Source organism: Stigmatopora nigra, chromosome 19 (assembly GCF_051989575.1).
Source record: "Stigmatopora nigra isolate UIUO_SnigA chromosome 19, RoL_Snig_1.1, whole genome shotgun sequence".
NCBI lineage: Eukaryota > Metazoa > Chordata > Actinopteri > Syngnathiformes > Syngnathidae > Stigmatopora > Stigmatopora nigra.
This window is the reverse complement of record NC_135526.1, coordinates 1,513,214-1,536,292: the sequence shown is the minus strand read 5'-3', so window position 1 is coordinate 1,536,292 and position 23,079 is coordinate 1,513,214. Positions and strand designations below refer to the sequence as shown.

The following is a 23,079-nucleotide window of genomic DNA, read 5'->3' as shown; positions in this document are numbered from 1 at the left end:
TTCTTAGACCAAAAACAGCATTTTTTGGAGTTCCAAGACTATTTTGGACTATGTTGGATTCAAACCTGATCTCAGTTGTTTTGTTTATTTATTATGGAGCATTAAATCTGTATTGTTTCAGCTAATTTTTAGTATTGGATGTGGTAATGTGGCCATTTTTTATGTGCAAAAACAGTTGTTGGTTCAGCAGTCACCGACAAAGGCAACCAATGAGTTAGTGTATACTTGCTTGATTGATAAAAAGAACAAAAAATTAAATATTAATGAAGGGCTTTCAGTCCCTAGAGTCGCAAACTGCTAACCTACAAGTCTGCAAATAATTAATCAGCCCTGATAGGGAAAATTAAGGAATCGGGCCAAAATACCTACAAAGTATTATTGTGATCCAACTGCGAATAACTTAGGTATTTTAAAAAAATGATAGTGTACCCACCTCCAACAACAACTTGATTGAGGAAAACTGAGATCAGGTTTGAATCCAGCACCCTCAACCGAGTCTAAACCTTGTATTTTTTGTGTGTGTATCGTACCCAGTGCTTTTATATCCTATAAAGGATTGTGTTTCATAATTTGAAAAAAAAACTTTATGAAACACATGTCCACTGAGTGATCATGAGATGTATGAGTCTCTCTCTCTCTCTCTCTCTCTCAAAGGCATCTCCAATTCCATTTTCCAAATGGAGCAATTGGCCTTTTTTCCCCTTATTTTTTTTGCCTTAGCGCAAAAGGATTACAGTATTCGTGAGCTACAGCAAAGGCCAGTCGATGCATTTTCATTGTCTACATTTACGCTAATTTCTTATTCTCAAATTGCCCATTTCTGTCCCATTGGCTGTTTTAAAGGCACCTAGCGTCACCTAGGCAGACTGGAACTGAGTTTTAGGGAGGAGCCAAACTCTTTCGGGCCTAGTTAAGCAGCACCAAAGTCTGTAGAGGCGAGACCATTCACCATCATGCTTCTTGGAAGTCCTGGTCGTAATGGGGCGCCAGGTCTTTTCGCGCCTCCTAGTCTGGGTGCCGGGGAGAAAAGTTTTTCTTCTGGTCCAAAAAAAATGCTCCCCGGGCGGAGAAACCTCCGTCAGACGTAGGCCGACTCGCTGGACTGGGTCCTGCCCAGGTTGGGGGCTTGCGAAAGATGGGAAACGTCCTTCTTGCGGACCTCGCAAATGGACTTCCTCCGGGCCTGCACGCCCCGGATGGCCGTCTTGATCTTCCTCCAGCCTAGGTGGTTGAGCTCGGCCAGGTTGAGCACCACGCAAATTCCACTGACGGCGAACATGAAGACCAGGAAGACCGTCTTTTCCGTGGGGCGGGATACGTAGCACTCTACCTCCTTGACACAGGGGTAGCGGTCGCACTCAAACATCCCCGGAACGTTGAAACCGTAGAGGAAGTACTGGCCGGCCAGGAAACCGATCTCCAGGGCGTTACGGAAGACCACCTGGATGACGTAGAAGCGGGAGATCCCATCCTGCCGCCTTACCTTGGCGCTCTTGTGCGTGGCCGGGAGACCCCGCGGCCCGTTGGGGATCTCCTTGACCTCCGGGCAGTCGTGGTCCTCCTTGCTGCTGTCCGGGTGCACCAGGATGCCGTTGATGTTGCGCGAGTGCAGTTTGCGGCCGTGGTGGTCGTGGTGGCGCCCGTGGTGACCGTGCCCGTGGCCGTGGTGGTCCATGTGCGGGTGCAGTAGGGAGTAGCTGCGGTCCCGAGCTTTGGCCGACTGGTGGACCGAGTAGGTGATGAAGCACAGGCTGGGCGTGCAAACCAGGATGATCTGGAAGACCCAGTAGCGGATGTGGGAGATGGGGAAGGCCTTGTCGTAGCAGGCCTGGTTGCAACCGGGCTGCATGGTGTTGCAGATGAACATGATTTGCTCGTCTTCGTAGACCTTTTCGCCCACGATGCCCACGATCAGGATGCGGAAAATCACCACCACCGTCAGCAGGATCCTGCGGAATGGACACAGGGGAGGGGAGGTCAGTGTCCAGTCTTTGGGTCGCCATCAAGGACCGGGGGCGTCTTGGGGGACTCTTGGATTGTCATACGGGGTTTAAATAATACACAGTACATAGTTCATGGAAAATTTGAGTGTGTGTGGATCAAGGTTATTGTTGTTCCTGGAAATCAACATAGAACTTAGTGCTAGTCATAATGCAGTACTGGACTATTGGAGCCTTCTCTATTGAGTCTGACAAACTACGACAGCGCATTCGTAAGAATGACCGTTGGGTTCATTTGCGACGTGAATAATTTTGACTTGGCTTTGTAGTTGGAAATTAGTCACTGCCGCGTAAATCCATGCGAGCACCTTCATGCATATGTACGAGTTAGTGCTCAGCAGATGGGGTGAAAATGAAGGCCTATCATTTATTACAGTACACACACACACACGAGTTCCTGAACACCAAAGCATTCCATTAATGGAAGTGACTCATTCTCAACACTGGCATGAGTGCGTCTCACTACACGCACGTGCTTGGAGAGTTTTTCTGTTTGTCTTGCTAAACACTAAATCTCCTCCACTGGGGTGGATCCAACTCGGCCACTGCAGAGGAGGAGCGGGCCTTCGGGATTCCAGCCTCGTCAGCTCTTTGGAAATAAGCGGCCCGCCTCGCCCGCTGCCAAAATGCAGTGGACGCGCACACTTCCTGCGAGAAGGAGCCAATTACTTAGCGCGCACTTGTTTCCAGGCAGCCAAACGGAACGCGGGGGAGATCGATGCCAGTCGGCCCCAGGTGGGACGGGCCCCGCTATCTAGCAAACGCAATGATCAATGCGGACTGGAGTGGGGCGGGCGGGTTTAGGGGGGGTGCTGCGGAACTGCGCTTTAAGTGAGCCTCAACTTCTATGAAAAGGCTGCACCAAATACTTCGCTAAAATGTCTAGCTTAGACCCGTCACCCCGCAAGAAGCTAAGGACGTAGAATCAATTATTCAAATTTCACAGAGGTTTTTTACCCCCCTGAGGGTTTTTTTGCTCATTTGGATGTACTTCTCAAAGCAAAACCAGGGTGAAATGTATATTCTTAGATGGTATTGTCATAGTTTTTGCAAGATCATTCAGCTTTTTTAAATCTTGGCTTTGTCTTTAGCGAGGGATTACACTTTTGCTTCTGCTGGCCAACACCATCATCATCAGCACATGGCAGTTTGCTGCATTAGCACAATGCAACCAAGGAAGCTTATTTGCCAACATCAGTGTTTTTTTACAGAATGCTGTGGCATATGCACTGAAAATTTAGCTTGGATCCTTCCAGTCCAAATGCATTGGCCGTCTTGTGCCGTCAATGGTCGCAAGTCAGCGAGCTTTTTGGGCCAAAAAGTACATCGACTAACCCAGCTCACATGAAATCTCATCGGCATTAATGTGCTTTGACATCCCTGCTTTTAGATGCTCTGTCACTGGTGTGTTGGCTGAACTTACTGGCTTGGTTTTTCCCTCAGGGGGCTTCAAAACACACACACACTCACACACACATATATTCGTAAGGCAGCTGCTACCGCCAAGCCTCTAGGGACAACAATGGCTTTAAAAAAAAAAAGAAAATACACACATATTCCCCTTTCCTACAAACACGCAATGCAAAAATCTCTCCATTCATTTTCTGTATTCATGCTATATGCATGATTAACATTAAGTTAGACCTTGTTGGGCCAAGAATGGCCATTTTGGCTCAAATCTGATGCTTTGTTTTTGATCATAACAGATGAATAAATTGCATCCGTCCATTAATACCTTGTCATGCTGAAGATTTTTACCAATCTGTTACTTTGAGATATATTTCTTCCTTGAATAATCTCTTCAGTCAAGCCTAGGGTAAAAAAGATTTAGCCCACCCCGTACGCTAGTGATGTTAAGCTTCACCGATTGCCGTCACGAATAAATACTTTAGCGGGCAGAGAAATTAGGCGGCTTAACGATGGGTGTGAAGACATTTCTATCCCACTGCCAATCATTTTCACGTTTTTTAAGCGGCAGAAGGTCCAGCAAATGGCCGAGTGTGCTTAACATATTTTTACAGAGATGTGCAAATGGTTTATAAAGTGGGATGAACTGTGGGGGAATGTAATGATCTGTCTTGTGGTGTTCATTAGGGAAGCAGATTATTTCTGTCATTGGGAAACAAACCGAGCGGAGAAATACACCCGCCACTCTTTTTCCTGCATTTTTCTTTCACCCTTTCATATATACTATAATGATTTTTCCATCTTGCGTCTACTCCTGCCAGAAGAAAAATATGTTTTTTTTTTTTTAAGGTTTCAAATGAATGAACTGCTGCATTTTTTTTTGCTGACTGCACCAAAACGCTGTTGGTGGAAGAAAGCACCTCCCATCTTATTGCTTTCCACTGTTTAGAGAAACCACAATGATTCCGTCCCTGAAAAATATGTACCGCTAGGCTTATAATTATCAAACCTTTAGTCAAATTCCATAGTATACATTTGACCAAAAACTTTGCCCTGATTTTGCACTCAAGTGCGGGTTTTCTGTCTGTTTCGGTTTGATTTTTTTCTTGAAATGTCCACAAAAAATAAGTAAGATTGCTTTATATTCTTTTTAAATAGTTTTGCAGGGCTTAAATTGTTCATACCACCATTTTTTGCCAATAAGTATGGACGATATAGAGTGCCCAATATGTTATGCATAGCATAACATATTCTGTGTCTGTATTCTCACCCTCTTGCTGCTTTGACAGTGGAATTTCCCAAATACAGGATAAATTAAGTTATCTAATCTAATCTAATATTGCCACGAAAGGCTTTTATCACATTATAGTCAAGTTTAATAGATCATAAGAGTACAAAATAAAACTAGAGTGTAAAATTATAGCAGTCAAACGCTCAGATTGGCCGTCAATGGCAGTGATATTTGCAATGTCATCCAAAAAAGGGAGCCTACAAATCTGGGCCCGGTTCACTGCGACACGGCGTTGAAACATCGCACTCGCTCTGAGAACTTAGGCGACCCATCAATACGTTGCTGGGATGAATAATATCCTGCAGTGAGTGAACGCTGAGCTCAGCTTTACCAACAAAATCCGCCATTAAACGGCCAAATCGATAGCAGTCAACGGCGCGCAAATAAACTAATGAAAGCCCTGCTGGAGTGCCAATGAACTCAAGTCGGGAGAGAACCAAAGGATTGGAAATCTTATGTTGGATTGGACTTGGAAAAGTTGATGGGAAGGAAATATTTGGACAAGCAAGAGTGCTTGTGGAACGGAGATTATTTTAGGAGACTTTGGGATGTCATAGCCAAGTAGGGTACCTCCCCCTGCTGGATAACTTGACCTATTTAGGCTAAAATCAAGCTGGAATACAAATACATCCAATGCAGCAGGACACCATTTAAAGAGGCCATGTCTTTTCTTTTCAAAAGACAAAAGTTTGGGAGAAAAGCTAATGGACTGATTGATATCAATGTATTGATTGGTTAAGCCATGATTGATGGAATTGGTCATGTATGGCAACGAGCGTTAACGAGCGACCTGGTTAATTTGAAGCTGCTGTTTATTCAGCCAACGCTGCTGCATTGCTGTGTCTGCAAAGACGCTGAGTGAATATTGCATGTAATTGCTCCTTAAATAGAAGCGCACTTCCAAATTCTGTGCCGAGGAATGAGAAAAATCAAAAGGCCCTCCTCTCTCATTTATTATTGCCGGAACGACAGCAATTGTTAAGCTTGTTTGTTTTTTGTTGCCCCGATGTCTTCTTTTGTCTTCCTTCCATCTGGACACATTTAAGGATTTTATCTTGCCCGGCCGGGGCTTTCTTATCCTCTTCCATTATCTCGGCGTCTTTTGTTCTTGCTCCACTTGTTTTTAGCTGGCGGCGTGGCAAAGGACAGCGAGACGCATTCGCTTCCTTGCACTTTACCTGCCAGGTGTACTTTCGGGTTTGTGGACGCCACCCCGAGGCTTGCTGATTTTGGTCTCCAAAAATTTGGAGTGCAGCGAGGCGGAATCTTAACTTTTAACTTTTCAAGAAAATATACTCTTTATATGTAGTATCCAGTGTGTATACAATGGAATGTCCTTCACATTTATTTGGTTTGCGTCTTTTTTGGACAGAATGTGTATTTGTCCTTTTTCTATTGTTATACTTTCTCTCAGACATCTGTCGTGTGTCAACGATTTATTAATATTTACACACAGATTAGTCAAATAGCCCCTTTTGACTCAAGGAAATATCTTGATGTTTGCAGAAGTTCTTATTAGTTGTCTAGTTTTTATTAAGTGGAGGAAATATTTTTTTGGTAGGAAAGTATATTGTAACTATCAAGTGCTGTTGCTATTATTAGGGAAATAATTTGATATTTCATTTTTATGTAGCATGATAATTATTAATTATGACACTAAATATATAATTGCCCAATTTTTACCAATATTAGTTCCTAAAATGGCAGCCAACTAACAAAAAAAGGGAAAAAAAGACATTTTCCATGACAAAATTAGACATTTCAATGCACTTTAAAGCTGCAATTAACTTTAATTGTAGTTTTTTTTGTTTTTTTTGCATTGCAATTGAGAATACATTCCTCGAAAACATTTATCAATAGGAGACCCGTTTTGAAAAGGATAATCCACGTGACTTTATGTCATGAGTCACACGGTATATGCAAAAGCCACCTGCAGTTCTTCTAAGGCATGGAAGCAAAATCCAATCCACGCTTCCCCAAGACTATAATTAAAGCGACAGCGCTTTCTATCGCAACTTTAATTACCCAACTAATTCCATAGCATAGTCTATCTGAAAGTCTGCAATTAAAAAAAAAGACATACTCATTAGCACGTCTGCTGGTGCCATGCCATTTTCTCATAGAAAAGCCAACACTCATACAAGGTGACGGACATGCAGAGGACAACTATTAACCAATGGGAGACGAGAATGCCAGTGCAGACATGCCATTTATTTTCGACGTAGTATCAGGCGACACATTGTATGGCTGCCGCCATCGAGCCGCATGCTCCGGCCACACTGGGTGAAAATACAAATGACTCCTGACCACACCCAACTGGAGCTGACTTGGCTGTGGTCAGGGGTGCCACAGAATTGAACCTTTCAACCCACAGAGGTCAGTGCATTAATTTGGACTCCATAAAACTGTGGAAGTTGTGGAGTGGCTCCAATCTAGGAGGCACCTGGACATCTTCAGATTGTGCCAGAGGGGGTCAACAGCATTCTCCAACTTGCCGGGAAAGCCCAAAAATAAAATCCACATAGATTCCCTGACCATGCAAAATACATGCTTAATGACGGGGATTAAAAAAAAAAAAAAAAAAACAAAGGTTCGACATCTACTCTAGTTACGCCAAAGTAATCAAGACGTGACCGGACGTTTGGTCGCCAGTCTTTTGGTCCCTTTTGGTCGCCGGTCAGATGTACTTAGATATTAAACAGTACTTAGATATTAAACAGTACTTGGATATTAAACACTACTTGGATATTAAACAGTACTTGGATATTAAACAGTACTTAGATATTAAACTATCTCTTATGAATATAATTTTGAGAGCTGGTTTCAACAGTAAACTCTCTGTCACCATTTGACCGGCGACCAAAAGGGACCAAAAGACCGGTGACCAAATGTCCGGCGACCAAACGTCCGAGCACCGATCAAGATGCTAATTAGATCTGTATAAACAAGCAGGAATCGCAATCGGAGGGGAACCAAAACACGTTTGTTTCCATTTTGCTTTAACATTTAACCTTGTTTGGGAAATTTGGGGTTATTAACATAATGGCCTATCATTAAAAAACACAACCAAAACAAGTATATACTTATAGGACGATTCTAAATTGAGCCAGAAAAGCTTCTTGGCTGATTATGATAGTGACTCGGGGAACCATTTTAATGTTCTTCCAGTGAAGTGCATGATCAACAGATAGCTTAATTAAGCACAGGACAGGGAGCCATTTACATCGTTAGCATATTCATGATGACTTTTGTAAGCAGGCAAATTGAGAATTGCCTCCAGGACTCTGAAAAACTACAGGTGGCTTTCTTATAAGGTTGACTTTGCATTTCAATTTTTATTTTTTTTGACCACTCGGGGTGGAAAGACTCATTTGAAAAAAAAACACACCCAAAAAATAAAACAGTCACAACAATTAGCAGTTAGCTTAGCAAGTAGCCATGGCTGACATGTTAGCAAACAGTTGCCTACTTACAAATCCAGTAGAAACAGAGCAACACGGACATCCCTTTGGTCTCCTTTTTCCGGCCACCTGTTGAACGCAATTCCAATATTCACCAATTTTAGCGCCGATGCTCTCTTTTTTAAGTCTAAAAAATATCTTACGCCAGGCCATAGTTAACGCTGAATATGTGTTGTGGTATTTAGTGACAATTTTACATTTAAAAAAGATAAAAAATGAATGAGTAAGTCCGTTTTGATTGGCGTATCGCCATCAATGGCATCAAAGATGATGAAGGCTGGCATCACAGATGCTGATGGCTGGATTTATTTTTTTTCTAATGTGAGATACCAATCAAACTCTCAAGGTGAGGTCTTTTTGGATAAGAAAAATATGATATATTCTATATTCTGGCCCATTAGTATAAAGGTTATCCTATCAATAGTGAGGCCGGTAGGTTGTATCAATAGTTGAGGCCGGCTGGATCAACTCTAAGAACCCCCGTAAAGCATTCTATTGATTGTGTTATTTAATTAAGTGTTCTGTGAGGACATAAGAGCCATGGTGAGTTTGGAGGACAGCAATTTTAAATGAGGCTGTAGGAGTGTAACAGAACACAGATCTGGATCGATATTGTTAAACAGTAACCAATGGAAATCCTCAGGGAGACAAACTACCCAACAATGTTGTCATCCGCAAAAGAATGTCGAAAAACCTTCAAATTGCTCTGTTTGGATTTACCAAAAACTGCATTTGTAAGGTTGCATCGACTCGATTAAACTCCTCGAATCCCAAATCGGCCCAAAAAATCATTCCTTCAGGAAATTATTGGCATCCAAACAAATAGTTTTTCTTACCTGCCAATCATGGTGGAGTGCTGCTGGACGGCTGCCTCCAGCAGCCTCTCCAGGATGGTCCATTCCCCCATGATGAAGAGTCAGGGATGATCAAGCCAGCAAACTGAGAGGTGACCTTTCTTTCTTCCTTCTGGAGCTGTCGCCCGGACCACTCGCCTTCCCTTCGGCTTTTGCTTGGTGTCACCAGCCCCCTTTTTGACCTCTACACCCGGCCTTGGGTGATGTGGTGCTTCCTCCGGGCCAGTGGGGAAGAGGTGCTGATCTGCTCGCCTCCCCCCTGTGCCTCCCTCCCGTGCCTCCCCCCTTTGGCTCTTTCTCTTTCCCCGTGCAACGATGCCTGTCCTCCTCCCCCGCCGCACTACAGCATATGCTATAGCTCAGTGTTTGACAGGCATGATCATCAACCTCTCCTCTCGGCCAGTCCACCTCCGGGGGCCTCTTCTTTATTTCCCCTACCCGGCCAGTCTACCTCCAGGGCGCCGCTCCCAGGACTCGAGCCGGTCCCCCTAGCTCCGGCGCCCGTCCCCGCATGGTCTACGCTCACCTCCAGACACGTTTTGGCCGATCCCGGGTGCTGGATCAAAAAAAAAAAAAAACCTTTCCGTCTTTCCCACTTCCTACCGAGGACTACGGAGCCGAAGCGGCGCGGGCATCTCCCGTCTACCGAATGTCATTTGACGACTGGAGGAATGGTCTCTCTCGGAGCGTCAAAAGACGGCGGGCGTAGACACACGCGTGTACACACGAGCGCGCCGCCACCGAGCCCTTTGGTGATAAATCAGCGGCGCGTAGTCAGGCTCCGCAGACCTCCCGTCCTGCCCCGTCCCGCCTCGTCTCCCCCTCTGCTAATTTGAGCGCACTCCAGTGTTGAGAGTCAGGTTTGCTGCAGAGAGCCGTGTCCCGTCCAGCCTATTATCCTGGCCTCCATCATGTGGTGTCCCGCTAGGCTTCTTTACTCACGTTTTGGTGTGGATGTTCCCCGACTAGATGTGCCGTCCCCATCTCTGCCTTCCCTCTCCACCTCCGCTGGCTTCTCCTGGATGGAATCGTTCTATCTCTGTCACATTGTGAGCGTGCAACACCCCCCACCACCACCTCCCCACTGGCCTCCCCTCTCTCTCTTTCTCTCTCTCTCTCTCCCCTCCCTCCCTCCTTCTCTCTCTCCCTCCCTCCCTCCCTTGTAAATGTGCTTACTCTCATCACAGCTTTACTTATGCTTGCAAGAATGCCTCCTTCTGGCCACAAACGAGGGATCTCACGCTGCATTATGTCTCATCATCACTGCAATCCTTTTGTTCCAAAGTCATGTGACTTCTCGCACAGACAAGATGTCAACTTTTACCCCTCGTTCCTTCTATCATTTGACCCTATGTTCTTCATTGCGTTGACTGCCGCTCCCCTCCTCCTCCTCCTTCTCGTCCTCCTCTCTCTTTCATCACATCCCACGTCCTCCCCGTGCCTCTGAGGAGACACGAGTGCGGTATTGCACTTTGCCGTGACATTGAAAGCTGCATTCATTAGATTTATATTAAGGCGATGTGGCGATGGGAAGGTCTCCCCCCGTCGCGATAACGTGGAGGCGGGGGTGCGTCATTGCTATGCTCATGTACAGTAAGAAGCTCGCTCCTCAAATCTATATTTCTCTGAATGTGGGGCTCACTTTTTCAATTAATATTTTTTAGGTCCTCACAGCTGCTTTTTCATCATTCCAACCCGGAGCTAATTTTTTTTCAGGCAGTTCAAAAATGTTTGACCTTTAGGAACCTCACTTTCTCAAATATAAAAGAATGACTGGACTTAAAATATAAGCTTGTTTTATATATAGAAAACACTGCAATGTATATCCAAGGATAAGGCTACTGTTATGTAACACATCGGGGAAAAATACTGCAATTTTTAGAATCAGCAAAGCAATTTAAGTGTTTAACAGCATTGAACTCAATTTTATTTTCAAATAATGCCCCAGTTTAATAACAGTAGATGTAAAAAAAAATAGTAGAGACTCAAATCAAGGTTCAGATTGTGTTTTTATTCCCCTACTCCTCTTCCTTGTATTCTAAATAATCCGTTTTCACACATCCCGTTTTTTTCCCCCCCTGAAGTGCCGCAACCGGCTATTTCTGCAAAGTCAACAAACCTCCAAAGGTGCAAGTGAAAGAAAAAAAAAAGAAATATTGGATAGAGGAGAGAGTGAAAGACAAATTTGTCAGTTCAGCATCTTGGGGTCGTTCTCGTACCAAGGACGTTTACCACAGTTGTGGAGAACAACGATGGGGAGGCGGCCAGTGAAGAGGTGTGTGTGTGTGTGGGGGGGGGGGGGGTGTGGATGGCTCCATTTTGGCGAGCTGGGGGCCTTTAAATCCCCGCAGGACGGAGATTTTCACTGCATTGCACGTGAGCGACCAAGTCGCAGGTGCGTCTGTCTTCAATGACCTACAGCTTAAAAATCCCTAACATTTTGTTCACACTCAGCCAGGTAAATCATATTTTATTGTGATGGGTAATATTCCAAAAACCTTTCTTTTTTTTTTTGTGCCGTGTGAAAGAGATTGAGTGAAAAACTGGGCCAGGCTTTCACATTATAGAAATCCAATTATTTGGCATACCTGGTGCAGTTGAAGGTCACGTTTTTGTTTGATGGTTGCCAAACAAAGCCACCACGTGTCTCTCTGTGTATACTGCGGTTAGCTATTTATTCACTGAGGTTTGTTGGAAGCCATTAAATTATCCTCACTGGATTAATGGATGAATTATGGCATCAATGATGATGATTGGTCACTTTAACATCTCGGCTTTGTCGGATGGGATTTGGTATTATGCTTTCTTTCAGTTTTGATTTGAAAAGACATCACAGTGGAGTAATAAAGGTTGGTAAATGACTGTAAAATTGGCACGCAGACAGCGCATGTCGGGATAGTTTTACAGGAGCACAAATTATAGCTTTCAAAATGACTGTTAATCAACAGTTCTCTTAGATAGATTCAATAAAAGCAGAGGAGTATAAAGATCTTGACAGGAGGGTTTATGGCAGGGCTGTTGTGTAAAACGGCATTCATTTGATCGCAATCTGGGGATGTCAGGGAAATATATAATGACAATACTTTCAATTTGTTTGCACACATATTTCGATTGGTAACGGGGATCATATTAGAATATAAAAGTTATCAAAAGGTGCACCAATATTGAACACTGAGAGTAAAACATATTGTTTATATTTACACAGTATTTTATATTTATTTTTTTCCTAAAAAAGTATTTTTGATACTGACTTCCTTTTTATCATTTGTAGCAACAACAATGTAGGTACCATTTGTGTGACATGTTTGTTACCACAAGAGGGCAGTACCATAATTTGTGGGTGACGTTTTCACACGAAGAAGAGCGTCCCAAAGTGGCAACTAGCCAGTAGACATGTCACACAAGTAATGTAACTGTAATGCTAACTTGGCAACAGCTGAGCAGTGAGTTGTCGAAAAAGTGTTTTGAAATCTGAAAGGGGCATTTCTACAACTGAAAACTCTAACAAGTTAGTCAATCAGACTAGTCGGCTCGACGTTACAGACTTATTCTACTCGAAAAAAGTGGTTAGCTCGCTTTGGCTGGCTAGCTGGGAAGCTCCAAAGAAGTCACGTCAGAGCTTTTCTAACAGCCATGTCTACGGCCGGGGACTTTGGAAACCCACTAAGAAAATTTAAACTAGTCTTTCTCGGGGAACAAAGTGGTAAGTCTTGCCTTCTAATGACCACGTGTGGCCACATGCTGTAAATCGATTTTTAATAAACCCATTTAGGTCAGATGCTAAGTACTCTGGGTGGGTTGTGGCTACCTTAATCGCTCGTCGTGACGAGTTCACATTAGCCACGTAATGCATTTTTTGCTTCTCAGCTAAATCCAGAAAAGTCTGTTTTTAAGCCGTTGAGACGTCTATCTAGTACAATTGTACACTAAGAAACCCGAGCAGTCATTGTACTTTGAATTCATTGATAACATAAAGGCAGATTGTTATTGTATGAAAACCTGGCTGGTAACATTCCTACATTCGTCTTTTCACGTTCACTCCCACTTGTAGTGAAAATGAATCAATGGAAGAAGGAAAAACGCTATTGTAACAATGTTAAAATAAAGAGTTGTCAACAGAGAATGTTTTAATGGCACGCCGGCAAGTGTCTGTTACTTTAAGCCAATACAGTATTAAATATTAATGTCTTGCTTGAAGTTCGTGCGTCACTGTTATTGACATTTAATGGTTTGCAGTGCTTGTTTCAAACCATAGATTCATCTGTCAATGTTGGGTAGACCTCAATACTTTTAACTGATCTGATCTTTTTCCCCTCAAAGTCCTTAGTGAAAATTCCTTTAAAGATGTGTAATAATTGACTTGTGCTCAGTGGCCTGAAAGTCACAGTCCACGCTAGCAAGATAAGTGAATGGAGTCAAAATGTCTTCTGTGTTTTGTTTCCAGTGGGGAAGACGTCGCTGATCACAAGGTTCATGTACGACAGCTTCGACAACACTTACCAAGTGAGCCCCAAAATGTTACATGCTTCATATTTAATATTTGTTATTAACAGTGTACCTTCTTACAGGCCACAATAGGAATTGATTTCCTGTCAAAAACCATGTACCTTGAGGACAGAACAGTAAGTTTTTGGATTTTAATTACTGTTCCTTTGTCAGTTTATATTGTTTTGTCATAAGAGGGTTATGACTAGACCCATTGCCATTAAAAAAATAGCTTGGATTTTTTTTTTCACGTCCTGCTCTTAGATCCGATTGCAGTTGTGGGACACAGCAGGCCAAGAGCGATTTCGCAGCCTCATTCCAAGTTACATCAGAGACTCTGCCGCTGCCGTGGTGGTTTACGACATCACAAGTACGCGGCAACTCCCTTCCGACACGTTCCTAAAAAAAAAAAAAAAACATTTCCTCCTCTATTAGCCACAATTGTTCCAGCCCAATCCGCTCCATTGGAAATTTCTCTTTGACAGACGTCAACTCCTTCCAACAAACCACCAAATGGATCGACGACGTCAGAACGGAGCGAGGGAGTGACGTCATCATCATGTTGGTGGGAAACAAGACGGACCTGGCAGATAAAAGGTAATGTCGTTCCCAGGAGGCGGCTGGCTAACGATTGATTGTCGCTAGCGATGCTAATACCAAGTGCTTCCCAGTTTCCCGCTGCAGCAGTAACTCAATCTGTTTCTTCCGCAATTTGATGTCCAATGTTAATCCCTTTATCTATCACAGGCAAGTATCTATTGAGGAGGGAGAGCGCAAAGCCAAAGAACTAAATGTAATGTTTATTGAGACTAGCGCGAAAGCCGGCTACAACGTGAAGCAGGTAAGATCCACAGAGCGAGCGTCGTGCTCAGTCGCCTGGCCACCGATGCTGCCACCTTGGCCACCGAGGAACGCCTCCCAAAGTCAACCAGCCCCATTTTAGCCTTTGCAAATTCATATTCATTGAATACTTTCTGTTGTGTTCTCTGTTTTGCGCTTGGAAAAAAGGTGGCAGCGGGAGCAGGGATGAGCACGACTCTTTTTCTTATCAAATGTTCAATGTGTTCTTTTTCCCCCCCGTCCCGTATCCCCCCCGTCCCTATGCGTCGTGATTGGTCACAGACAGATTACCACAGAGGAGGGAGAGCAGAGAGCAAAAGAGATGAATGTTCTATTTATTGAGACAAGCGCAAAGACAGGCTACAATGTCAAACAGGTAGACGCTGGGGTGCATTTGTGTGCTTTCATCCCATCCGTCCGTTGATTGGCTTGTGGTGATTGGCTCATTCGCGCATGCTTCAAAATGGAAAAAGCCTGGCCCTTTTTACTGACCCATTTTGTGATACTCGTTCAATCACAAAGTACTCTCCGTTAAAACACATATCGTCAAAATACTATGCAAATATCTGTTTGGCATGAGTACATCTCAAAAGATGGGTCAGAGTTAATAAGATAGGAGTATTAGGGGAACGCTGAAAAGTAGCCAAATATGTACTTTTTGGAGAATGAGCTTAATTATTATGAGTCCTAGATTACATTTTTACAAACATTAGAACACTTATGCTAATGTTACTTCTCCCTTTGAGATATATGACTTGATTCTGGTCAAAATAGGACAATTCCCCACCAGTTTTTGCAAAGTATTCCCTATACTTTGTTTCAAATGTGCCTCCAATACTCCCTAGCAACATTCCACTTCATGGGATTGTGATTTATTCGTCGCACGTTATGAGTCATAGCACATACTGCACCTTTTTGTTATTTTTTTTACATTATCAGTCACTTGACGTCATTCTCTCAGCGCGTTCCATGGAAACACCCCAATTGATCATGCCCAGTCACGTTATTGATTTTCATTCACGCTTTCCTGGAGCTCACCATCTTAAAGTAACAGCCTCTCTTTTTTCCCATCTGAAGCTCTTCCGTCGTGTGGCAGCCGCCCTCCCCGGCATGGATACCACACAGGACAAAAACAGAGAGGACAGTATCCTTTACCCATTTCTTCCAAAAATAATAATAATAAGCTTCATATGTGATATTCCCTAACTGTGGCACCCTACAGTGATTGACATTAAACTGGAGAAGCCACCTGAGCAGCCCGCCAGTGAAGGCGGCTGTGCCTGCTAGTTTTATACTGGGAAATGCTCTTACTAGGTTTAAATATTTCTCTCTTATCTCACTACATCCGCCTCACTCTCCTCAACCCCCAAGGAGAACGGAGACCACTCGTCCGGTGGCCATTAATGTCGCCAATTGATTTTTTTTTTTTGCACTGCGCCACTTGGCACAAACACGGAAACGCTATATTCACAGCCCCCGGTTAAAAAAGACGATAAAATGACACTAGTTCGTGTGAGTTTTTTGCAAGCAAATGTCAATTGGAGATGGCATTTTCAGATAAATAAATAGTCAAAGTAACGTTATTGCGACTTTGCTAGGCTTCTTCCATTATTTGTCACTGGCAAACTACTCTTGTGCAAACATGGTTGCAGGGTGGTGACCCCAAAAACTGGTCAAAAACATGTCAAAGTGACTTTTCTAAGCAAGGTCAGCTGACCTCTGATATCCCCCACATGGACAAAAAACACTTTTCCACCTCATTGTCATTCTTCCACATAGATTTGTTTGAATTTTCACATTTTTTTTCAAGCATGTTATTTTTAACCGTTTTTATTGGGACATTTTTTCATTGTCAGAATATCAAATAGCTGTTTGTTCGAAGATAGTTTTTTGATAAAGCTCACTATTTGAAATGGAGATGGTGTGTGTTTAAAAAAACAAAAACAAGGGCTTTTCTTGATAGCCCCGTAAACTGATATTGTTGCTTGTTTTTATTTTGGTATTGATTTTTTTTTGTTAGTGATTTACCTGCAATTGTATTAAATCCACATCAACCTGTTTTATTTATTTTACATCCAACTGTTAGTGGATTTTTTTTCATTCTTGATTTCTAACATTCATATATATCTGGATGACAGTAGGTCAAGACATCTCGTTATGCACGTCTATTTACTTCTTCTAAAAATGTTATTTAATCATGCACTTTTCACTGTGCAATTTGAATTTGTGTCAATATTTAGAGAGGAAGTTCTATACAATAATTTCTGCCTGAAATTGGTTTAATGGGGCAAGGGAAAATAAAATCAACTTGTTACTGCTGCTGCATTTCAGTCTTTGAATGCAATTATTTTGTCGTTTTAAATCTGTATATATTTTCCATTATTTTCGCCATCTTTGTCTTTTTGTAAGATTATGTACTATGTATAACATTTTTTACAGTCTCTTCGGGTCGGGGTTTGTGGACGGTCCCTAAACTTGTCAAGCATCTCTTCGTTTTGACTCTTTGTGGACGCTCCCTAAATTAGTCTGTTGCCCCTAGCGTTTGCTGTAAACAATTTCTATTCTGTGTAGATTTATCTTGCTTAAACCCGATCTGAAACGTCAGGTGAATAGTGAGTTTAACATTGCTTTTTAATGCACACGTGACTTTTACGAGTGCAATACTTCGTCATCTTTGTCGTTTTCTTTGACTCGTTGACAGTTTGGACAACTCTAAACGGGATTAGCACCGTTTTTAAATACAACCTTGTCACTAGAATGTAGTGGCGTTGGGTTAATCAACATTAATATCTTATCAGGACAGGTGTTTTAGCTCATCTTGACATTTATATTGCAAAAAAATAGCGATCAGAACTTTGCAATGTGCAGCGAATACTACGACAAGCTTGAGATCAACAGGAATGCCACCGACGCGGACGTCAAAAAGGCGTAAGTCGACCTAACGACACTTTCGTAACACTGTAAAACATTCGTCATTTTAAAAAAAAAATACTTTTGCCTCTTTTTTTTGCAGATATCGCCGTCTGGCGCTCAAGTTTCATCCGAGCAGCAACAAAGAGCCCGATAGTGCAGAGAAATTTTACCAACTAGGAGAAGCCTACGATGTTTTGAGTGACCGTAAGCACAAAACACTATCAAAATACACCCCCCAAAAATTATTATGATTATTATTTTTATTAATAAAGCAGCTGTCTCGTTTTTTAACAACGGCTGACTTGGATTTTGTGCAAAATCTAACTTTAAAATAGGACTGATGGCCCTGAACATGTGTGCGATGTTGTGACAGCTCGAAAAAAGGCCACTTATGACAAATTTGGAGTGGAAGGCCTGAAAGGTGGAATTCCATACGAGTTTGGCAGCGGCGGTGCTTGGTCATCCAAATATGTCTACCACGGCAATCCAGACAAAACCTTCCGCCAGTTTTTCGGCAGCGACAACCCATTTGCAGGTGCCTTCCAAACCCTCAATATCATCCGTAACCATTCGTTATTTTTTGTCTGACCTCTGACCTTTCATCCTAGACTTCTATACGCACGACATCCCTCTCCTTTTGGGTGGCCTTCTCCCCGAAGAGGTGAAAACACAAGACCCCCCTATCGAGAGAGATCTTCATCTATCCCTGGATGACCTTTTCCATGGTTGCACCAAAAAGATTAAAATATCTCGGAGGGTCAGTCCATCGATTTCGGTCGCAAACGAGCACATTTATGGACAAAAACTGACGTGGTTCAACTTTGCAGGTTATGAACGATGATGGCTACACGTCAGGAATCAAGGATAAAATTCTCTCCATTGATGTCAAACCGGGATGGAAAGAAGGCACCAAGGTTCTTTTTTCCAAAGAAGGGGACCAGGTAAAAATATTCATTTTTACTAACTATACCACTGGTGTCAAAGTGGAGGCCCGGGGGCCAAATCTGGCCCGCCGCATCATTTTGTGCGGCCCGGGAAAGTAAACCATGAGTGCTGACTTTCTGTCTTAGGATCAAATTAAAAAGAGTATAGATGTATATTAAATTTCCTGATTTCTCCCGTTTTAAATCAATAATTGTCATTTTTTAATCAATTTTCTGTGTTTTTAGTTCAAAAATCTAAATATTATATCTACACTATACCATAGCAGCAACTGAATAGTATTCCTATTGTTAAATAAGATGATTCATGTACTGTTGCATATTTTTGGAGCGTAGAAATAGGCAGGACTAAGTAGAGAAAGTGGATATATGTGAAACAATGTTGTTTTTGTGATTTTGAGGGCCCAAACAAGATCCCTGCTGACATCGTCTTTATAGTACGACAGAAGACGCACCCTCAATTCAAAAGACAAAACAATGACTTGATCTTCAAGGCTCAAATTTCACTAGCAATGGTAAGTAAACAAAAAAATTGACTTAAACAGCTACTTTAGTTATTTTTTTCCATCATAGGCTTTGACAGGGTGTTCTGTCAATGTGGAAACACTAGATGGCAGGTTACTCAACGTTCCCATCAATGACATTGTACAGTAAGTATTCCTCTTTCTGTTCTAAATAGATAAATTCAATGCAAATGAGGTAGTGATTCCTTCTTGTTGTCTTTGTAGTTTCACTTACCAAAAAGTGGTGACTGGAGAGGGAATGCCGCTATCCCACAATCCTTCACAGCGAGGAAACCTCATTCTAATTTTTGGTATTCAGTTCCCCGAGAGGCTCTCCCCAGATAGGAAAGACCTCATCAAGCAGGCCTTACTTTTTAAAAATTGATCACTCCCTTCTTTTTCAATTTTTTTGGCCGATGCAGAACAGGGAAGATAAATGTAAGGTCTTTTTGCTTAACATAAATTCAGCTGAGTCATGCTAAAAAACAAACAAACATCAGCACACATTGCATTGCAACGTCAATGCATTGATTGAATATTACATGTCATGGTAAACATGCACATAAAAACACAGGCATTTGCAAAAATGTTTCTTTATTTGTGTCTCGTTACCCTTTGGAAATTCAACCATCAGCAAAAATGTCCAATTTTTTTGGCATAGGGCTCAGTCTATACTCCATAAATTGACAATAATAACATGAAAAGCAATGGCAGAGATTCATTTTGTAAACATCACATCCTTCTTTAAGGGGGACACCAAATTTCGGTCCGCTTATTTTTTTACATCTAAGTGCTCAATGGACTCGTGGAATTCCGGAAGGAGTGTCTGACGCACTACTACGGGAAAACGTGCAAAACGTTGGACGTTCCTGTTGCTCAACTCTCATCGACCTGAGCTTGGCCCTCATAATTTAAAGTGCTCTTTTTTTGGAGCCTTTTTTGTCAAAGTGGCTTCTTTGTGGCTTCAAAATGGCGACTCCCAGTATTGTGTCACGCCTCGTTTGATTTGTTCGTATGTGACAAACATGACGATGTTCCAGGAGCCCAGTCGCAGGAAAGACGGCATAAACCTGAAAGGAAGAACGGAGAAAGTTGACTGCCCACGTCGCGTGTCAAGAAACGGAAGAACTACCCTCCAGGTATGTGTTTGTTTACCCTTTATAGAATGCAGCAGGGCCTTCATTCTTTAACATGGCGAGCGCGCAGTTGATGGCGCCGCTGTATTGGTTGGCGCCCGAATTCATGAAGCGGGTTTTGACCACGTCCACGGGGGACGCTACTACTGTGGTGCAAAAGCCTGCACCAAAGGCGGCGGTGAAATGACACGGCAGGTTATCTGTTTAAAAAAAAATACAAATCATAAGCAATTCATTGGAAAATATCAATGCAGATGGAATGTATGGAAAATGAAAGATGCTAGGATCCCATTTTGGGGACATGTTTACCCCTTAATAATGACAAAAATCTAAAAAAAATTGATCTTAAATATTCTTGGTTCTATCTACAAAAAAATCTCCCATTAGAAAGTGAGACAGTAAATTCTGGTTGTGATGTCACTAAAAAAAAAAACACACAAAAGGTCAACTCACCTGACATAAGGTCATATTTCAAAATGACCTCCTTAAAGATGTCATAGGTGACCAACTCTGAACAGTTGACAATGGCATTCCGGGTAATGTTGGGCATGCACCCTGTAAACAAAGAAAGCACAGTTAAAATCAGAAGCAAAAGTTTGAACACGGTGAGAAGAAAAACTACCTTTCCAAAGGCCTCGCACTCCCTCGTTCCTCGCGATGGTCCTATAGGCGTCTAGAGTCCCGTTATATCTCCTAGCGCCATCGGGCAGGCGTGCCTGTGCTTGAAAACGCACCTTCACCACATCGGTGGGTTGGGCGAAAGCCACGGCCATGGCGCCTGTGGTGCATCCCGCCATCAGCCTGGTAACGATTCCTGAACCTACGCCAACCAATTGCTCTGGTCAGGCCGTTTAATTCGATGACAAAACGTGGGCGTACTCACTTTCTGTTCCCCGAGTGTAGAACTGCTTCATGGAGTCGTAAAGGCCGATCCGAACCGAAGCGAAGCTCATCTGTCTCTGTAGTCCCGCCACCAGTCCATTGTAAAGGCTCATGGGACCTTCGGTGCGGACCATTGTGCTGATGGTGCCAAACACCCCACGGTATCGTTTCGGGTCACCACCCGCCGCCTTTTCGACTTCGCCTTGAACCTGAGGATGAGTTTGCAGGAGACATTTTTAGCGGGGTGATCTAACTCAAATTTCCTTTCCAAGGTTGGTCTTCCAATCCAAGCGGTCCCCCCCCCTTATGGTCATCACTCTCTTAAAACGTCATCCCACCTGTAGTCGGACTTTGGCCGTATCCAACGGAAAGGTGAGCAGGTCGGCAATGCAAGCCGCGGCGCCAGCGCCAAAGAACTTGACAGATGCCGAAGGGACCGCCGCCTCTATGGCCTTCACCGCCCCCATTTTGCCACCTGACATGGAAAAAAAAACATGCTCTTTGATTTGACCTTTGACCCCACATAACTCGTCAATCAAATTACATGGAAATTCAAAATAGAAATCCTACTGCATTTTCATTATGCCTTCACTCATCTTTGTCCTTTAACAGCGTTAAAAGATCATGTTTCTTAATACTACTACACATAGTACATTTCAGATTGAGATTCATTGCTTCATATTTAAAGGAATTTTCTCTTGATTTTAATATTTTAGCTATGTTGTTTCTTAATATACATTGACACAGTTAGAAAATACATATTTAAAACTGTTGTTAGTATTTTCATTTTAAAAAATAGTGCAAAAAATCACTTACTGCAAAAAAGTCTTTGAATTATCAAATAATTTCTATAGTATTCAACCATTCAAATTTGATCGTTAATTAGTCTATCATGGCCCAACCCTAGTATCAATATGCGGATTTCAATTTTACAATTATTATTCCAATCCCAGATCAGAAATGAACCCCCTTCCATTGCCTTTGCCTTTTATCTGCTGAAAGCACAACTGTCATATAATAATTGCCCCCTTTCAAGGTCTATCTATGGTGGTCCATTCAGCCAGCCATTATTACCTTAGCAGTTTCCCAAAGAACCATCAAAGACAATGAAAAAATCCTGAGCCGGCGGTTGTCCTCATCTCTGTTTGGCTCCGGCTATCTGTCTGTCTTCCAGCCAAGTTGCTGACTTTATGGACACTTATTGCACATGACCTCCCATACGCTCCTCACGCCCCCTATGGCCCGCTACGCCCCTCACCCTCCTAGGCTGCGTGACAATTTGTACCCACCCAACTGCTTTTAGAGCATTTGGTGTTTACCAGACGCCGGCATCCGGACACCCGAGCTCTTGTTGATGGCCACCTTGTAACGTCATCGCCTGCCTCTTTAAAAATGTTGCATTGTCACACGCTTGTTGTTGGAGCGCTTATGTAATAAGCCTGACATAGATTTGGATCTTCACTCTATACTGTGATATCCTATGAAAGATCTCTTGGAACATGAAGTGCTTGGCTTGCAACCAATCAGAACGGAGAGAAGAGTTTGTTTTTTTAACCAAAAAGTATGAAAGAGTACACTTTTGAGTCACCACTGTTTCTAAATAGTATTGTTTATGTGATAGTATTACTTCTTCCTATAACTGGATGAAGTAATGGCATAACAGTTACAAAACATTACTTCATTAATTTTTGTTTTGTTTTTTCCAATCGCAGATGTCCAACAACAGAATGGCTTGCCACTTTTGCCCCAGTAAAAGTTATCTAACAGCGATCTTTGAGGAGTGTGGCAGACCGGGGACAGCTGTAAACACCTCCTGGCTGTTCCAGCTACAACGTGATTGAGGTGACCTGCAAACTGAAACCAAACAGGCCCGCTTGCCGCATGCGCTCTGTTGCAATTTAAATACCAACCAGCAGCCACGAGCGTGGCAAACACAGCTTATCGTGTCCTGGCGTGCTATAAATAAGGCCCATGGCTATTCTTAAAATCAGATGTCGCTTAATGTAAATGTGACCAGAGTGTCGTTATGCACTTTAAAAATCATCATTCCAAAACTTCAGTAGATACCACACATACAAAAAAAAGGTTTAATTGCATGTTATGATGCAACAACAATCCATAAGGATCAAAGAAAATTATTTTATGGTGCAAAAGTTTTAATGTAACTTGCAACTATTTTCAAAAGTATTGAATTGAATGCTTTTGTTGTTGTCCAAGTTTATGCTGGCATTATATGTCAATAATATTTTTGGGAGTATAACATAGTACTAAGTCATGTTTAGATATATTGTTTCATTTTTCCAAGTACATACTACTACAATGCCACTTGCTTGTAATAGACAGCAGAGGGCAACACAACTCGGTAA

At 42.6% G+C, this 23,079-nt stretch overlaps 4 protein-coding genes across 6 annotated transcripts; 2 read left to right on the top strand and 2 right to left on the bottom strand.

Moving 5' to 3' along the window:
* Nucleotides 1-640: 640 nt before the first annotated feature.
* On the bottom strand, nucleotides 641-9,277 carry LOC144212583 (gap junction delta-2 protein-like). 2 transcript variants are annotated; one of them, XM_077740567.1, is made up of 3 exons: nucleotides 8,996-9,277; nucleotides 8,172-8,228; nucleotides 641-1,949 (listed from the first exon to the last, which is right to left on the bottom strand). In XM_077740567.1, exons 1-3 carry the CDS (start codon nucleotides 9,064-9,066, stop codon nucleotides 1,079-1,081), a joined length of 999 nt encoding a protein of 332 aa, XP_077596693.1. In that variant the 5' UTR covers nucleotides 9,067-9,277; the 3' UTR covers nucleotides 641-1,078. The 2 variants fall into 2 exon arrangements, with proteins under 2 accessions (XP_077596693.1, XP_077596694.1); XM_077740568.1 differs by lacking the exon at nucleotides 8,172-8,228.
* A 3,075-nt stretch (nucleotides 9,278-12,352) lies between these two features.
* Nucleotides 12,353-16,663, top strand: rab6a (RAB6A, member RAS oncogene family). Of its 2 annotated transcripts, none has more exons than XM_077741009.1 (8): nucleotides 12,353-12,716; nucleotides 13,458-13,516; nucleotides 13,582-13,635; nucleotides 13,763-13,868; nucleotides 13,984-14,095; nucleotides 14,621-14,714; nucleotides 15,416-15,482; nucleotides 15,561-16,663. In XM_077741009.1, the coding sequence occupies exons 1-8, from the start codon at nucleotides 12,647-12,649 to the stop codon at nucleotides 15,623-15,625; spliced, it is 627 nt and encodes a 208-aa protein (XP_077597135.1). In that variant the 5' UTR covers nucleotides 12,353-12,646; the 3' UTR covers nucleotides 15,626-16,663. The 2 variants fall into 2 exon arrangements, with proteins under 2 accessions (XP_077597135.1, XP_077597133.1); XM_077741007.1 differs by lacking the exon at nucleotides 14,621-14,714 and adding an exon at nucleotides 14,246-14,339 and having other exon boundaries at nucleotides 12,357-12,716.
* Nucleotides 16,664-16,868: 205 nt separating this feature from the next.
* Nucleotides 16,869-19,399, top strand: dnajb13 (DnaJ heat shock protein family (Hsp40) member B13). Its single transcript, XM_077741201.1, has 8 exons — nucleotides 16,869-17,266; nucleotides 17,352-17,455; nucleotides 17,625-17,786; nucleotides 17,860-18,008; nucleotides 18,079-18,192; nucleotides 18,594-18,707; nucleotides 18,766-18,842; nucleotides 18,921-19,399. The coding sequence occupies exons 1-8, from the start codon at nucleotides 17,199-17,201 to the stop codon at nucleotides 19,078-19,080; spliced, it is 948 nt and encodes a 315-aa protein (XP_077597327.1). The 5' UTR covers nucleotides 16,869-17,198; the 3' UTR covers nucleotides 19,081-19,399.
* Nucleotides 19,273-21,997, bottom strand: LOC144212970 (dicarboxylate carrier UCP2-like). Its single transcript, XM_077741202.1, has 7 exons — nucleotides 21,788-21,997; nucleotides 21,052-21,188; nucleotides 20,715-20,922; nucleotides 20,454-20,651; nucleotides 20,285-20,386; nucleotides 19,851-20,031; nucleotides 19,273-19,765 (listed from the first exon to the last, which is right to left on the bottom strand). Exons 2-7 carry the CDS (start codon nucleotides 21,178-21,180, stop codon nucleotides 19,660-19,662), a joined length of 924 nt encoding a protein of 307 aa, XP_077597328.1. The 5' UTR covers nucleotides 21,181-21,188; nucleotides 21,788-21,997; the 3' UTR covers nucleotides 19,273-19,659.
* Between the last annotated feature and the right edge of the window lie 1,082 nt (nucleotides 21,998-23,079).

What these genes read in the sequence shown, in the direction of transcription:
- LOC144212583 (XM_077740567.1), bottom strand. Translation starts at nt 9,066, where the DNA reads ATGGGGGAATGGACCATCCTGGAGAGGCTGCTGGAGGCAGCCGTCCAG. An exon ending in CACTCCACCATGATTGGCAG is followed by an intron (nt 8,229 to 8,995) that starts GTAAGAAAAACT and finishes TGCGTTCAACAG; the next exon opens with GTGGCCGGAAAAAGGAGACC. An exon ending in GCTCTGTTTCTACTGGATTT is followed by an intron (nt 1,950 to 8,171) that starts GTAAGTAGGCAA and finishes TCCATTCCGCAG; the next exon opens with GATCCTGCTGACGGTGGTGG.
- LOC144212970 (XM_077741202.1), bottom strand. Translation starts at nt 21,180, where the DNA reads ATGGGGGCGGTGAAGGCCATAGAGGCGGCGGTCCCTTCGGCATCTGTC. An exon ending in CGGCCAAAGTCCGACTACAG is followed by an intron (nt 20,923 to 21,051) that starts GTGGGATGACGT and finishes ACTCATCCTCAG; the next exon opens with GTTCAAGGCGAAGTCGAAAA. An exon ending in AGTGCGAGGCCTTTGGAAAG is followed by an intron (nt 20,387 to 20,453) that starts GTAGTTTTTCTT and finishes CTTTGTTTACAG; the next exon opens with GGTGCATGCCCAACATTACC.
- rab6a (XM_077741009.1), top strand. Translation starts at nt 12,647, where the DNA reads ATGTCTACGGCCGGGGACTTTGGAAACCCACTAAGAAAATTTAAACTA. An exon ending in GCTTCGACAACACTTACCAA is followed by an intron (nt 13,517 to 13,581) that starts GTGAGCCCCAAA and finishes ACCTTCTTACAG; the next exon opens with GCCACAATAGGAATTGATTT. An exon ending in CAGGCTACAATGTCAAACAG is followed by an intron (nt 14,715 to 15,415) that starts GTAGACGCTGGG and finishes TCCCATCTGAAG; the next exon opens with CTCTTCCGTCGTGTGGCAGC.
- dnajb13 (XM_077741201.1), top strand. Translation starts at nt 17,199, where the DNA reads ATGTGCAGCGAATACTACGACAAGCTTGAGATCAACAGGAATGCCACC. An exon ending in CAGCGACAACCCATTTGCAG is followed by an intron (nt 17,787 to 17,859) that starts GTGCCTTCCAAA and finishes CTTTCATCCTAG; the next exon opens with ACTTCTATACGCACGACATC. An exon ending in CCCATCAATGACATTGTACA is followed by an intron (nt 18,843 to 18,920) that starts GTAAGTATTCCT and finishes TTGTCTTTGTAG; the next exon opens with TTTCACTTACCAAAAAGTGG.